The 14715-nt window shown below is 47.2% G+C and overlaps 1 protein-coding gene across 1 annotated transcript; it reads right to left on the reverse strand.

Moving 5' to 3' along the window:
* Positions 1–11027: 11027 nt before the first annotated feature.
* Positions 11028–12420, reverse strand: LOC136515953 (predicted GPI-anchored protein 58). The gene is made up of 2 exons (XM_066509395.1): positions 12313–12420; positions 11028–11846 (listed from the first exon to the last, which is right to left on the reverse strand). The coding sequence occupies exons 1-2, from the start codon at positions 12418–12420 to the stop codon at positions 11028–11030; spliced, it is 927 nt and encodes a 308-aa protein (XP_066365492.1).
* Positions 12421–14715: the final 2295 nt, after the last annotated feature.

Consider the following 14715-nt stretch of genomic DNA (forward strand, 5'->3'; position numbering starts at 1 on the left):
TACAATAGAGTGATTGGAGTTGATGTTGCCAAGCAAATATGGGACACTTTGCACCTAGCACATGAAGTGGTTGACAAAGTGAGAAAGGCAAGAATTGACTTGTTGATGTCAAAGCTCAACCGGTTTGTAATCTTGGATGGAGAGGGGCCACAAGAGATGTTTGATAGGTTGATGACGATGGTGGGCAAGATTAGAGGCTATGGTTGTGATGAGCTAGATGATCATAAAGTTGTCAAGATTATGTTGAAAGCTTATTCACATAGAAATGAGACCGTAGTCGCTCTAATTAGAGACAAGAAGAAATTTGAGTGCTTCACACCAAATGATGTACTTGGGAGGATCTTGATCTTTGACATGCAAAGAGAAGAAGCAAATAAGAGGAAAAACTTAGAGAATTGCAAGCAAAGTTAGAGGGCATCAAGATCAAAGATGTAGCTCTCAAGGCTAACAAATCAAGCAAGCAAGGCTCTACAAGCAAGTCTAAGATCAACCAACAAGCTTCAACTAGCAAGCCCAAAGCAAGCAAGCAAGTTCAAGAAAGAGTAGAGACCACATCATCTTTAAGTGAAAGTGAAAATGATGATGATCAATATGAGAAAGTTGATGATGTTGCTCTCTTTATGAAGAGGTATCACAAGGGGCTAAAGAAGCAAGGCTACAAGATAGTGAAGAGAAGCTTTCCAAACAAGAAAAAGAGGACATGCTACAATTGTGGAAGCACCGATCACTTTATTGCCAAGTGTCCATATGAGATCAAGGACAACAAATATAAGAAGGACAAAAAATAGGAGAAGGCTGATCGTAAAAAGAGCAAGAAGTACATGGGAGAGGCTCACATTGGGCATGAATGGGACTCAACTAAAGAGAGCACAAATGAAGAGGATGAGAAGGTTGCAACTATTCCTATTCACAAGTCATCCCCTACACCAAGACTCTTCAACGACATGCCTGATGATGAATACTACTTCCCTCACATTTGTCTCATGGCAAAGGGTGAGAAGGTAAAATCCAAATCGAAGGCCAAATCTCCTCCACCTCCTAGTGATATCTCTAGTAGTGATATTAGTGATAGCTCTAGTGATGATGAATCTAGTGATGAAGAAATAAACATGATAACTAAAAATTTGGATGGAAAGACCAAATTATTCATCACTAAGCTAATGGAGGATTTAGAGAGTGTCCAAGCCGAGCTAGAATCTAGAGAAGAGACTCTTATCCAACAAGAGAATCTCTACATTGCTAGCAAAGAAGCTCTTGCATTAGAGAGAAGTGAGGTGGAATTCTTGCGCAAGGCTTTGGCCAAAGAGCAAGAGGACCATGCTATTACAAAGAAAGCAAATAAAGCTCTCAAGAAAAAGTATTGTGACTTAGATGAAAATCACAAAGAACTTGAGATGCAATATGGTATTCTTTGGGATATCAACTTACATCTCCCTAAGGCAAAGGAAACCTCTAATCCCTCCACTAGTCAAGGTTGTGGAAAATGTTTTAATCTTGATTTAAATGCATATTCCACTAATCTTGCAAAAATGGAGGCTATGAGAAGGAAATTGCTAGGCTCAATGAAGTCATTGGAAAAGGTTTGATAGGTAAGACCCAATCCAATGACAAGAAAATGATGAATTAAAAGGGCCATAATTCAAGCAAAGAAGGCATCCCTCAATCAAGCATGGGCTTGGACACATAAAAGGAGCCAAGACAAATGGAAGAAGGATAGTGAATGACTATGAGTGTGTAGTTTGAAAGGAAGGGAAAATTTGGTACAGATCAGCCTGCACAGACCGCGGCAGTGCAGCGTCCCCGAGCGGCAGTGCCATGCCCCGCAAAAATAGGAAGGCTACCAATTCTACTCCTGATCAAACTAAGCCCGAGAAGAAAGTGTATCAGGAGAAACAGGTTTTCTAGATGCCTAAGGAATTAGTGTGGGCCACCAAGATTAAGTATGTCTATCAACCAAAGACTTATGCACCTCGATAAAGCTTGACATCATGCTTTGTTTTGAGGAACAACAACAGTGGGAAGTGGTTGCAAAATATGTTGGAAAGGAAACCAACATATATATGCATACTTCTATTTGGGTTCCTAAGATTCTTGTGACTAACATGCAACGTCTCAAGTCCAATTGGGGATCTAAATCTATCAACTAAACTTGTTTTGTAGGCAGACTCCTCTGGTGGATCAAGTTAGGTGCTTGATAGTGGATGCACAAATCATATGACTGGAGAAAGGAGTATGTTCTCATTATATTCCCCGATGATGCACTCAAATGAAAATATTATCTTTGGAGACAATTCAAAGGGGGATGTGATTGGTCTTGGTAAAGTTGCTATAACCCTTAAGCATTCAATTACAAATGTATTACATATTGATTCATTGAGTTACAATTTGTTGTTCATTTCTCAATTGTGTGAGATGGGATACAATTGTCTCTTTTCGGATAAGGGTGTGGAAGTCTTTATAAAGGAGGATTCCTCTATTGTCTTTATAGGACAATTAAAGAACAAACTTTACTTAGTTGATTTCAACAAAAGTAAAGCTAAGCTTGAGACTTATTTAGTGACAAAATCTAGCATGGGTTGGCTATGGCATCGTCGACTAGCCCATGTTGGGATGAGGAACTTGGCCAAACTTCTAAAAGATGAACATATTCTTGGACTAACAAATGTTCACTTTGAGAAAGATAGGATCTGTAGCGCTTGTCAAGCCAAAAAGCAAGTTGGAGCACCTCACCCACCAAAGAGCATCATGACCACCAAGCAACCATTGGAGCTAATACATATGGATCTCTTTGGACCGGTTGCCTACCTAAGTATCGGGGGTAACAAATATAGTCTTGTTATTATTGATGACTATTCCCGTTTCACTTGGGTATTTTTCTTGAATGACAAGTGCCAAGTTCAAGAGAAGGTGAAGATATTTGTTAGAAGAGCTCAAAAGGAGTTCGGTCTTCCCATCAAGAAAGTAAGAAGCGACAATGGGACCAAATTCAAGAATACTCTAGTTGAGGAGTTTCTTGATGAAGAGGGCATCAAGCATGAGTTTTTAACTTCATACACCCCTCAACAAAATGGTGTAGTAGAGAGGAAGAACCGTACACTCATTGACATGGCAAGGACAATGCTAGATGAGTACAAGACGCCGGACATCTTTTGGTGTGATGCTGTCAACACCACTTGCCATGCCATCAACCGCCTCTACCTACACAAGAAGTTGAAGAAAACTTCATATGAGCTTCTAACCGGTAATAAGCCTAAGGCGTCTTTACTTTAGAGTGTTTGAGTGCAAGTGTTTTATACTTAACAAGAAACCCAAAATCTCTAAGTTTGCACCTAAAGTTGATGAAGGTTTTCTTCTTGGTTATAGATCAAATGAGCATGCCTACCGTGTCTTCAACAAAACCTCCGGGAGAGTTGAAATTGCGGTAGATGTGACATTTGATGAATCTAATGGCTCTAAAGTGGAGCAAGTTGATTCATGTGTTGTAGGAAAGGAGGATCCACCATGTGAAGCAATCAAGAAATTGGCTATTGATGATATTAGACCACAAGAAGAAGAAGTCACTGAAGTGGAGGTCTCTTAAGTTGCTGCTACACCTATTTTCCGCTGACATACCTGATGCTACAATGCAGCAAGCATCTGCTACAACTCTAGAGCACGGCAGTGCCGCACTTGAGGGCGGCAGTGCTGCACCTACACAGTCAGCAACAGTTGATTCGACACCAGCTCAAGGATAAAACCTACAACCCATATTTGAGCAAGATGATGATAAAGATCTATAAGATGAACAAGACACCATTGAGCATCCAAGGCTAAGGCAAACAATTCAACGGGATCATCCCGTTGACAACATCCTTGGGAGTCTTCGAAAGGGGGTAATAACTCGTTCACATTTAGCAAATTTTTATCAATATTACTCGTTTGTTTCCTCTTTGGAGCCTCTTAAGGTAGAACAAGCACTTGGAGACCCAGATTGGGTGATGGCCATGCAAGAAGATCTAAACAGCTTTGAAAGAAACCAAGTGTGGACTATGGTGGAATGACCCAATACCGATTTCATTGGCACCAAGTGGGTCTTCCGCAACAAGCAAGATGAGAATGGAGTTGTGACAAGGAACAAGGCAAGGTTGATTGCTCAAGGTTTCACTCAAGTAGAGGGCTTGGACTTTGAAGAAACATATGCACCGATGGCAAGACTTGAAGCAATTCGAATGCTTCTAGCCTATGCCGCTCATCACAACTTCAAGCTATCTCAAATGGATATGAAGATTGCATTTCTCAATGGCCCTATTCAAGAACTTGTCTATGTTGAGCAACCACTGGGCTTTCAAGATCACAAGTTTCCCAACCATGTCTACAAACTCCAAAAGACACTCTATGGGCTTAAGCAAACACCAAGATCATGGTAGAATGCCTTAAGGAATTCTTGCTTAAACAAGGCTTTGAAATAGGCAAAACTGATCCTACCCTTTTTACTCATAAAGTTGGCAAAAAATATATTTGTGTGCCAAATATATGTCGATGACATAATATTTGGTAGTACTAATCATTCTTTTTGTGAGAAATTTAGTAGGATCATGACCAAGAGATTTGAGATGTCCATAATAGGTGAATTGAAGTTCTTCCTTGGATTTTAAATCAAGCAAGTGAAGGATAAAACTTTTATTAGCCAAACGAAGTACACCCATGATATGCTCAAGAAGTTTGACATGGTGAATGCCAAGCCTATCAAAACTCCCATGGCAACCAATGGACAACTAGATCTCAATGATGAAGGGAAAGCCATGTATACTAAGATATATCGCCCTATGATCGGTTCTCTACTTTATTTGTGCGCATCTAGGCCCAATATTATGCTTAGTGTGTGCTAGATTTCAAGCTAACCTAAAAGAGTGTCACTTAGTGGTTGTTAAGAGAATCTTGAGATATTTAGTACATACTCCTAACCTTGGCTTGTGGTATCCTAAGGGCTCTAGGTTTGATCTACTCGGGTATTCAGATTCCGATTACGCCGGTTGCAAAGTAGATCGGAAAAGCACTTCGGGGACATGTCAATTCCTTGGATGGTCCCTAGTGTGTTAGAGTTTTAAAAAGCAAAATTGTGTAGCCCTTTCCGCTGGCGAGGCCGAGTATGTTGCAGCCAGTGCATGTTGTGCTCAACTACTTTGGATGAGGCAAACCCTTCAAGATTTCAGATGTCACTTCACAAAAATTCCACTCTTGTATGACAACGAAAGTGCCATAAAGTTAGCCAACAATCCCGTAAGCCATTCAAGAACTAAGCACATAGACAACCTACATCATTTTTTGAGAGACCACGAAGCCAGAGGAGATATCAAAATTCGCCATGTGAGCACCGAAAAGCAACTAGCAGATATATTCACTAAGCCTCTTGATGAGTCAAGGTTTTATGCTTTTTGTAGTGAGCTAAATATTATTGATTCTCATAACGTGGTTTGAACTATAACACACCTTGATTGATGAACTAGCATGGATAGGAGAAATGAATTGCAAAAGTATAAATATTGTGCTTAAAATGTTTTATCATAAGAAACAAATGCATTATGATCATTATTTGTATTGATTATTTGTTGCTGATCATAGTCTGCTTGAGATATGTGTCCATATCCTATATATATAAAGGTATTTAGTTAGTTACTAAATTTGCTGTACTAGGAAGTGCGGCAGTGCCGCGCCTGCCCTACGATAGTGCCGTACTTTGAATTTCAATCGAAATTCAGCCCATGACAGTAGTTACCATGGGGGCCTATTTACTCTTCTTATTTCACCTGGCCCCCCAGGGTAACCCCTCACCTCTTTCCTCAGTAGCCGCCGCCGCCGCCTCTTTTCTCCTCCACGCGCGCACAGCCAGCCGCCGCCATCGCCCTGCGCCGCTGCCACCTCCGGCAGTGCCACACCGTGCTGCTGGTCTTCCTCATCATCGCCAGCAGTCGTTGTAGCTCATGGATGGATCCATTCATCTCTTTCCTCCTCAATCCACGAAAACCAAGATGAAACCCTAAATCCTTCTCAAACTATACAATGTGTCGATTCTAGATGTCTAGGATGGTTGATTGGAAGGTATATAGTAGTTTGGATGGTGTATTGAGGATTGATTGAAGTAGAAATCATGATTCATCTTTGGAACCAAACTGACTTCTACGGTAGTGCCGCACCCTCAGTGCGGCAATGCCGCACCTCTGTGGTAAAGATGGCAATGCTACACTCCTGGTTCAATGGTTGACTCACTTTACCTATTTCACTCAGCACCCAATACTAAGATTCATGATTACTAGGCTTTCTCTCAATCATATCTAGATGAATCAATGACATAGACATGCATATGCTTTCTAAGATTGTATAGTGGGTTGGGGGTTAAATTATAAAGTAAGTTCAGTAGACAAGAAGATGCAAAGTGCAGTCTTGGTGAAACAGCTGGTGCGATAGTGCCGCACATCTAGGGGCAGTACCTCATTAGCTGCTTCTCTCGCTTGCATGTTGACTCTTCTTGATTACTTAACTTACTTTATAGGGTAACTCGTACTCTCCATTTGTACAGTTCTCATTTTGGTATATGTTTTTGCGTAGATGGCCTCCGGAGGTGATGATGATCAGAGGGGGAAGAGGAAGATGATAGAGCCTCGGGATAAGCAGATGCCTCGTCGTGGTCGTGGCAGGACCACAGGGGGCAGCAGTAGTGCAGTAGGTAGAGATGTTGCCAGAGACAGGGGGAGGAGAGATCAGATGATTCAGGAGGAGATTTTAGAGAGGGCTGGCCACACTATTCCTCCAGGTGCTTGCCCAGATACTCCACCTCATCTTGAGGAGTTTGACAAGAGCTACATCAGAGAGTATTATGAGGATATAGTCATGAGGCGTCCTGTTGACACACGTGCTCATCTCGTGCTCAACTATGCGGGAAATCTAAAGATAGTGGAGGAAGCACGTGAGAACAATCCCTATGAGCAGTCAAAGGATTTGAAGATAGACTATAGGTTTTGGAATAAGTTTCATTCCAACTTCTATGCATCTATGAACTTCAACTCCAAGAAATCCAAAGTTGTCAAGATGCATCATGTTGATTGGGAGGAGATGAAGGCAAAGAATGAGCCAGAATTCAATAAGGTGATCAAGGCTTGTGAGTTGTTTGGCCTCACTGATATTATGAGCTTCAAATATAATTGGAATGAGGAAGTGCTAGGCTAGTTCCATGCCACTTTTTTCTATAGTATCTACACTAATGAGATTCACTGGATGACTAAGGGATGACATTATAGAGTTGATTTTGTGACTTTTAATTGGATCCTTGGTTTTGGAGAGGAGGAGCGAGGCTTCACTTACATTCATGATGAGGCTAGAGCTGAGATCCATGGCATTGCATATATGTGGATTGACAGGAGAAGTGCAGATGGGAAGGTTAGTGGCCTAAAGAGCTATTATTATATTCTGAACAATTTGATCAGGCACACTATCAATCCCAAGGATGGAGCAGCTTCTGATCTTAATTGATATGTGAGGAATGTGCTTGCTAGATTTGCTCCTAGAGGTGATAGGTTCAATGTCCCTTGCTACATGTGGCATGAGTTGAGGAACGCCATGGAGGATGGGAGAAAGGGGATACCCTATGCCTGCTATCTCATGTTTATGATTGAGAGGGTCACTAGCTATAGATTTGAGAAAGATGGTCTTCACACCATCTACAAAATTGAGAAGACCTGAGGAGCAGGTGCTAGCAGGGCAGTGAGATGCTCTCCATCAGTTGAAGACGTGCCTGAGTCGTCCCGATCTAGGCCTCGTAGGGAAAAGAAGATGGAGAAGTTTGGGAGATGGATTAAGGCCATTTTCACCACTTGCACCTATGTAGTGAGGACCGTATATTAGGACCGGTTGGAGAATCGTGAAGCCAACCAGGAGGCTAGAGAGCATGCAAGGCTGCCACCTCTTTCTCTAGTTCAGTCACCGCTGAGGTTTGATGACCTTTAGCCTATCCGACATAGATTCAGAGGATGAGCAGGAGGAGGAGAAGGAGGAGCAGCTAGAGCTTGATCCACACACCAGTTTGAGGACCACCTTGCAGTCCATGAGGAGGAGCATCAGGCGTGAGCGCCACACTTTGACCACTCATCGCCAAGGGAGGGCGGTGGTGTCTTCTTCTTCCTCCTTCGACGACGACGACGACGATGATGGTGGAGAGGAGGACGTTGCAGGTGCTAGTGGAGCTGCTAGTGGGGATGATGTCGATTGGGACACCATCCAAGAGGATAAGGAGTGAGTGTTGGTCTTTTCTTTTTTTTCTTCTCTTTTTGGTGCTTTATGCCAAAGGGGGAGAAAATTAGATGGGTCAACAACTTTTTTAACGCCACGGAGAGGAGGTTGCTGCAGCTAGAGTCATGTTCATATCCATTTAGAGTAGTCTTCGTTAGGTGAGAGTTTGAGAGTCCATTAGGAACTCTATTTATGTAATAATGCTACTTAAGTACTTTTTATATGTGTGGGATATGGACATATATTAATCTATGCTATCGCTTGTGATACAATTATGCTAGAATATATATCTTTATATGTATCGCATGCTGTGTGGTGTTTGTTCTGATCTATGATGTTACAGTAAGTGCGGTAGTGCCGCACCCAGCTGCAACAACAAACCATGTTGTGCATAAACTGTCATTTGCATTACGTTTTACATACCAGATATAGTATGCAGCAACCCACAAGAGTATGGATGTAGGGGGAGCCCCATCACTTTCACTAAAATGTGAATCTTGGCTTCTTAAGCCAATTTAAGAATTCAATTCTCTATTCACATACTTAGGAGGAGGCTCTACACCCAAGGCTCGAAAATCTTAGTATTTATTTTATATTTTTTGTAAGCTCTAATTGGGTTGTCATCAATCACCAAAAAGGGGGAGATTGAAAGTGCAATCAAGCCCTAATTGTGGGTTTTGGTGATAATGACCACACAATTAGAGAACTAATAAGATTTATCGAGATGACAAGTAGGGAATTCATGTTCGAGGATGCTACACAAAACAGAGGAGCCCCCAATTACAAATGTAGATGGCTTTAAACTCAAAGAAGGTTTAAATTCTTTTATATTTTGAATTTGAGTATAGAAAAAGTCGTACTATAAAGGGGACACAATGCTTAAGCTAATATGTGCTACCAAGTGCTCAAACATACACATGCATCCTTAGATCCACAGTCAAGACAGTCTATACTTCACTCTTACACTTGCTATCTTGCGTGGTGTGGCACTACCGCACATGAAGAGAGGCATTGTCGCTGTGCGGCACTGCCGCACTTGAGCCACGGCACTACCGTGACTCAAGTGATCGTTGGGGGCTGGGGGGTATTTATACCCTTACCCTTCCTTCCCAATGGTACTTTGCTTCTTCTTCCTCACTTTAGCACGTCCAAAACAGAGCAGGAGCTCTCTCTCTCCCTCCATTGTTGACCTCAAGCCCATAAGCAAATCCATTGATTTTCCCATGAATCCTTGAGGGAAAAGGGTCCAAAACTTGATTAGAGAGTAGCTCCATTGATTCCTCAACTCTAAAGAGCACTTGGTTCATGTTTTGGCCGGCGGTTATGTTTGTTACTCTTGGAGCTTGGCTCCTAGCCGGCTAGAGCATCACCCGTGGAGCTTGCCAACTTGTGTGACAGCCCCGAGAGGTTTGTAACCATCTCTTAAAGCTAATAAATTCACCCCTCATCTCAAGAATTAAGTCTCTTGACTTGAGAATGAGGAAGGGTTGGAAAGCCCTAAGCCTTAGTGGCTAACCTCAACAACGTGGAGGTAGACAAGCCTTGGTGGCGAGCCAAATCATGGGATAAATCATTGTGTCACTTGTGCTTGATTTACATTACTTGCATGATATATTGTGGTTGAGGTGTTTTTTAGGGTTTCTGGTCGATCTACTTGTGTGTGGTGTTCCTACTACTTCTAGCTTTTGATCTGTGATTATCATACCTGCAGTAAGCTAGGAAATTTCTTCGATCTGAGTTTTTGTTCACAGATTTTGAACTATGACTCGAAGTTGTCTGCATGTGCGGCAGTGCCACTGTTCTGGCCCGGCAGTGCCGCAGTCCGGCAGTGTCGCCCTCTAGAGCGGCAGTGCCACAGGGTGAATTTGATAAAAGTTTGAGTGTTTGTTTTGACAGGCCTATTCACCCCCTCTAGGCCAACCAGAGATCCTACAAGCACCCTCGCACAGTGCTATCGTGAGCGGATCAGACTTGTGGGAGTAGCGTGTGGCAGTAGAAGAAGCGACGTTGTCAGTGCTGCAATGTTAGTCTCCCTCAGCAGCCTCCGTCGTCGTCGCCGGATGCCGTTGGTGCCCTCCACAGCCACCTGTGCGGCTCCGTCCAAGCCACCATGTGGCGTGTGCCGAGAGTGCTGTAAGCCACCACCTCCTACCTCCAATGCCGTCGCCACGGCACGCCTAGGCCACTTGCAGTCCCTAGCGAGGTTACGGTAGCCGTGACAACGCAGACAACGCCGCAGCAACCGACAAGTTGCTACTCGGTGTGAGTAGGAAAGGTAGTTGAAACATCTACCGTGCAGCTCTGCCTGGATCTTCCGGGCCTGTGAAAGCTGCTCAGTCGAGGCGGCCGCAGGTCATGTCTCCTACCATTAGAGAATCTCACGCCACCCATCAGCGTTGGGGGCGGAGACCCATCCGCGATGACCAAGGCATTGGCGGATAGGGACACGACCATCCACAGGCCGAGCAGGCAGGCCGTGCACTAGCTGGGGGCATGGCCGACTGCATCTCCTCGGCCTCCACCCACGCCCCTGCCGCCGAGCGTCTTCACTGCCCCGGCCCCCAACCACTAGTGGACGAGGTTGGGCGCGCAACGGGGATGCCGATATCGGCTCCGCCTGACAAAGAACGGCCTCGAGGTAGGTTGTGGGTTGGTCGTCGTCGGACTCCTTGCTGTCGTCATCCGCCCATCGGCAACTCTTCGTGCGCCCTCTGGAGAAGGGACCTGGGTAGAACGGGGCCACATCCGGCGAGAGCGAGGAGGGGCTAGTGGAGTCCGGTGGTGTCGCGGCAACCTCGGGCACCAGTGGAGGAGGTGGCCGCGTTGGCTGAGAAGGCCGCATGCTCCACGACCGCAGCGGTGGTGGCGGCAACCTCGGGCCCTGACGGCACAGGTGGCGTGTGCGCAGGTAGGGGGTGGGGTGGCGGCGGGGCATTGGAGGTAGGTGCGGGCGACGGTGCCGACAGCGCCGCGTGGACCCCAACGCCGGTGGAGGCCGCGGGCGGCAGCGGCGGCAGGGGGCGAGGATCCTGACCTCTGTTGTCGGGGGGCACCAGATCCGGCACCACCCACTGGCGGGCCGCCAGATCTGGCGGGCTGTAGGCCAGCGGGGCCGCAGTAGTAGAGCCCCGCGGCGGCGGTGGCGGCGGCGAGGTCACCCGCGGGGGCACGCTCGGCACATAACCAGCGCCAGCATCGGAGGTGCCCTCGGAGGTGGGCAGGGGAGGGGAAGGTGGGAGGGGGAGGTGCCTGCCTCTGCCGAAGCGGCCGTCTTGGTCGGCAGCTGCGGCGGTGATGCCGGCGCCGGGGAGGGAGCCGCAACTGGCTGGGTGGAGGTGGCTCGTGGGGGGGGGGGGAGAGGAGGGAGAAGTGGAGGAGGATAGCGAGGGGATGTGGAGGCGGGTGCCGGTGCCGGGGAGGCAGCCGACGTCGCCGGCGGCGGCGAGGTGTGGCCCGCCAGGGGCTAGGGTTGGGGAGGAGTCGCCCGCTCCATCCTTCCCATTTTGGTATGTTATCTTCGAAATTGTCTGCAAGATCTTCGATTCGGATGTGCCCTTAATATGTGTCGCTACGTACCCACTTGACTGTAGCAAACAGAGATGTGTTGCTCTCGAGCCGTTCACAACTACGTTTACCGCTGCATGCTCTTATAGATTGAGCTTTACTATTTCCTCTCTCTATTTCTGTTTTATTTTCTCCCCCTCTTGGCTCTTGGAGTGCATTTCGCCGCATCCGATCCTTTTTGTTCTACTAGAATGAACACGTTATTAGCTGGGATTTGGGAATTGATGGGAGGAAAAAAATACAGTGCTTTGGTGGCTCAGTGTGTGGTGGTGCAGGCAGCAGAGACCAGCATGCAGTTTATTTAAGAGGGAGAGGATCCGTTTCAGTGACTGCTTGATGCTTTGCTCCCATATTCGGCCATGCACAAGCTGTACTTGATCGCCTGCCCGTTTGGATCCTACCTTGCATGGTGTCTGCTTTACTCCTACATGAAACGCTTTTTTGCTGTTGCAAAGAATCAAGAGAAACAGAGAGGCGCGTCATAACCTTGCAGCCCTCATCCTCAGTAGTAGTAGTCAGTACAAAGATGCCATGCTCCCCACACCCAGCATCTTCTTTTTTGTGTGTGGGGAAAGGCTGGGCCTCCCAGGCCATGGCTCGTCCTTCATCTTGCCATATAGCGACGAGGTAAAACAGTATCCTGGATATCCATCGTATCTTCCTGCTTTTTATTTTCTTGCTCGATCAGCTCGTCTGAACTCGATTTTTACTTTGCACAGCAAATGCGGTGTCCTTGAAAAAGAAAGCGTTGCAGAAACATAACAACGGAGAGATGCGTGACAGTAGTGGATCCATCCTAGAAGAGGCCTATGGTAACATTACTAGCAGTCTAGCACTAGCATATGCATGCCCTGCCCTAGATTTGCTACCTACAACAACTACCACGACGCAATATGTCTCAGCATCAACGGCACGAAGCTATCGCCCATGTTGCTGCAAACCCTAGGAGAAGCTGAAAAGTGACAGTAGGGGGAGGGCAAGCATCTCAACTTCAAAAATCAAAACTACTCCTACTCAAAAGGGTCTGCCCTTTTTGCATTGCACCGCCACAACAGCTCAGTTAGCTTTCCTCCGCTAGAGTGCCTCCCGCGCCTGCGCTTGTCCAGGCTCGGAAAAAAGCAAACGGTAGCCCTCCCAAAAGAGATCCTCCCCTGCCCCTGCCAAGATGGTTAAAGCACTGGCGAGAATTGCCACTGCCACTGGCACTGCTCGCGAGGCCTGATCCACTGGCACAGATTTCGCCAGCCGGCCGGCCGGCCTCCGCCTCCCTGCTCCGATCAGGCTGCTGGCTGCAGGCTGAGTGATCTCCCCCTGGAGGAGAGGACATCAGGACAGAGGACCACACCACATGTGTTGCAAGGCTACTACTGGCTGTGGAAAAAGAGCCCATCGATGAACTCATGGTGTCATGGCATGCAGAGGCGGATGCAGAGAGAGAGAGGGAGGAGTAACGACACGGGATAGTATGGCCGTGCTTCAAACTGGGAGGGGGACACGGCCGGCTTTAGGCGCAGGCCAGGAGGGCGCAGGCGCCCCGAAAGGAGAAAACGCTGGTACTGGGACCGCGTTGGCGTTGGAGTAGGGGGCACAGGATCACACACATATGGATCGAGAAGATCGGATGCATCTCTCAGCTGCGATCCGCGTCGCATCCAGCCGCGCGCACACACAGCGCTTGAGCACTTGCCTGGGTGTGGCACTGGCACTGGCGCCCTCCCAGCCCGCCTGGCACGGCTGCCGGCTAGCCTAGGCGCCTAGCATGCGAGCAGCGGCAGCCACGCAGGCGCGCGCGTTGCCGGTGCCGCGTTCGTGGATCAGCGGCCGTTCGAACGAACGCGCGTCCGCCGCTCCATCGGCGCCTGGCCTGGATCGATCGGGGATCGGGTGACGCCGTGACGGCCTGACGGGGGCCGATGCAGATGCCGCTCGATCTCCTGCGCCGTGCGGTCCGTCGTCCGTGGCCTGTACACCTGGTCCTCTCTGCCACGGCCCACGGGAAAGAAAGGCTGCATTTGTCGTCCCGGCAGAGGTCATACGAGAAACACCCTGTCGATGCATGGCAACGGAAAGTATAGCGTGGTCGTGGCAGTTGGAAGCACACACAGATTTGAAATTTTGAAGCGGAAACAAACTGCTGAAGCCAAATCGGCGTGGCGTGGCAGCGCCAGCGCGGCATGGCATGGACTGTTGAAGCCAACTGGAACCGGATCCGGAAGGGTTATTGATAATTGAATACCAAGACGTCCAGACCGAAACCCCTGAGACGAGCAGCGTGCCAGCGCCAGCAGGGGTGTTAACCGCGGAACCCATTTTTTTGGGTCCTGACTGACGTTTACGCGCACGCCGGCCGGCCTGCCTCTCCCTGCTTGGCCAAAGGACGACGGTGGTGCTATCATATCTCCTCTGTTGCTCAACTAAATGCCGCCGATCGAGACGGTCTCGATGCGACACTAGTTACTGCTCCGCGGCAGCAGCAGGCGAGGCGATCCGATCCGCGCGCAGGAGATCTTTGCCGGAAGGAGAAACCCCGCATCGACACGGTTAATTCTTGGCTCGCGCCCGAATCCAGGGCCAGGCCAGGGGGCACAGAGCGGTGTAGGGCGTGTTTGCTAGGGGGGCTGTGGCCGGCTGGGCCCCGAGGCCTGTCGTGTTACGTTCTAAACAAATTACCGAACCATATCGTGAGCATTATATTTATATGTGATAATGTATGTGATGGAAGGTGTACATAATATTTTTGTAACTTCAGATGATCAATAAAAATGTTAAATGATAAGCTATTCCATAACTCATATGTATCAAGTAGGGTTCAAAACTATTTTTTATTGAACAAAAATACTATAGAATATATATGTGGCGCTTAAATAAAGTTTGGAATATAAACTTTGT

The sequence above is a fragment of the Miscanthus floridulus genome, chromosome 17, assembly GCF_019320115.1.
Source record: "Miscanthus floridulus cultivar M001 chromosome 17, ASM1932011v1, whole genome shotgun sequence".
In the NCBI taxonomy this organism is placed as follows: domain Eukaryota; kingdom Viridiplantae; phylum Streptophyta; class Magnoliopsida; order Poales; family Poaceae; genus Miscanthus; species Miscanthus floridulus.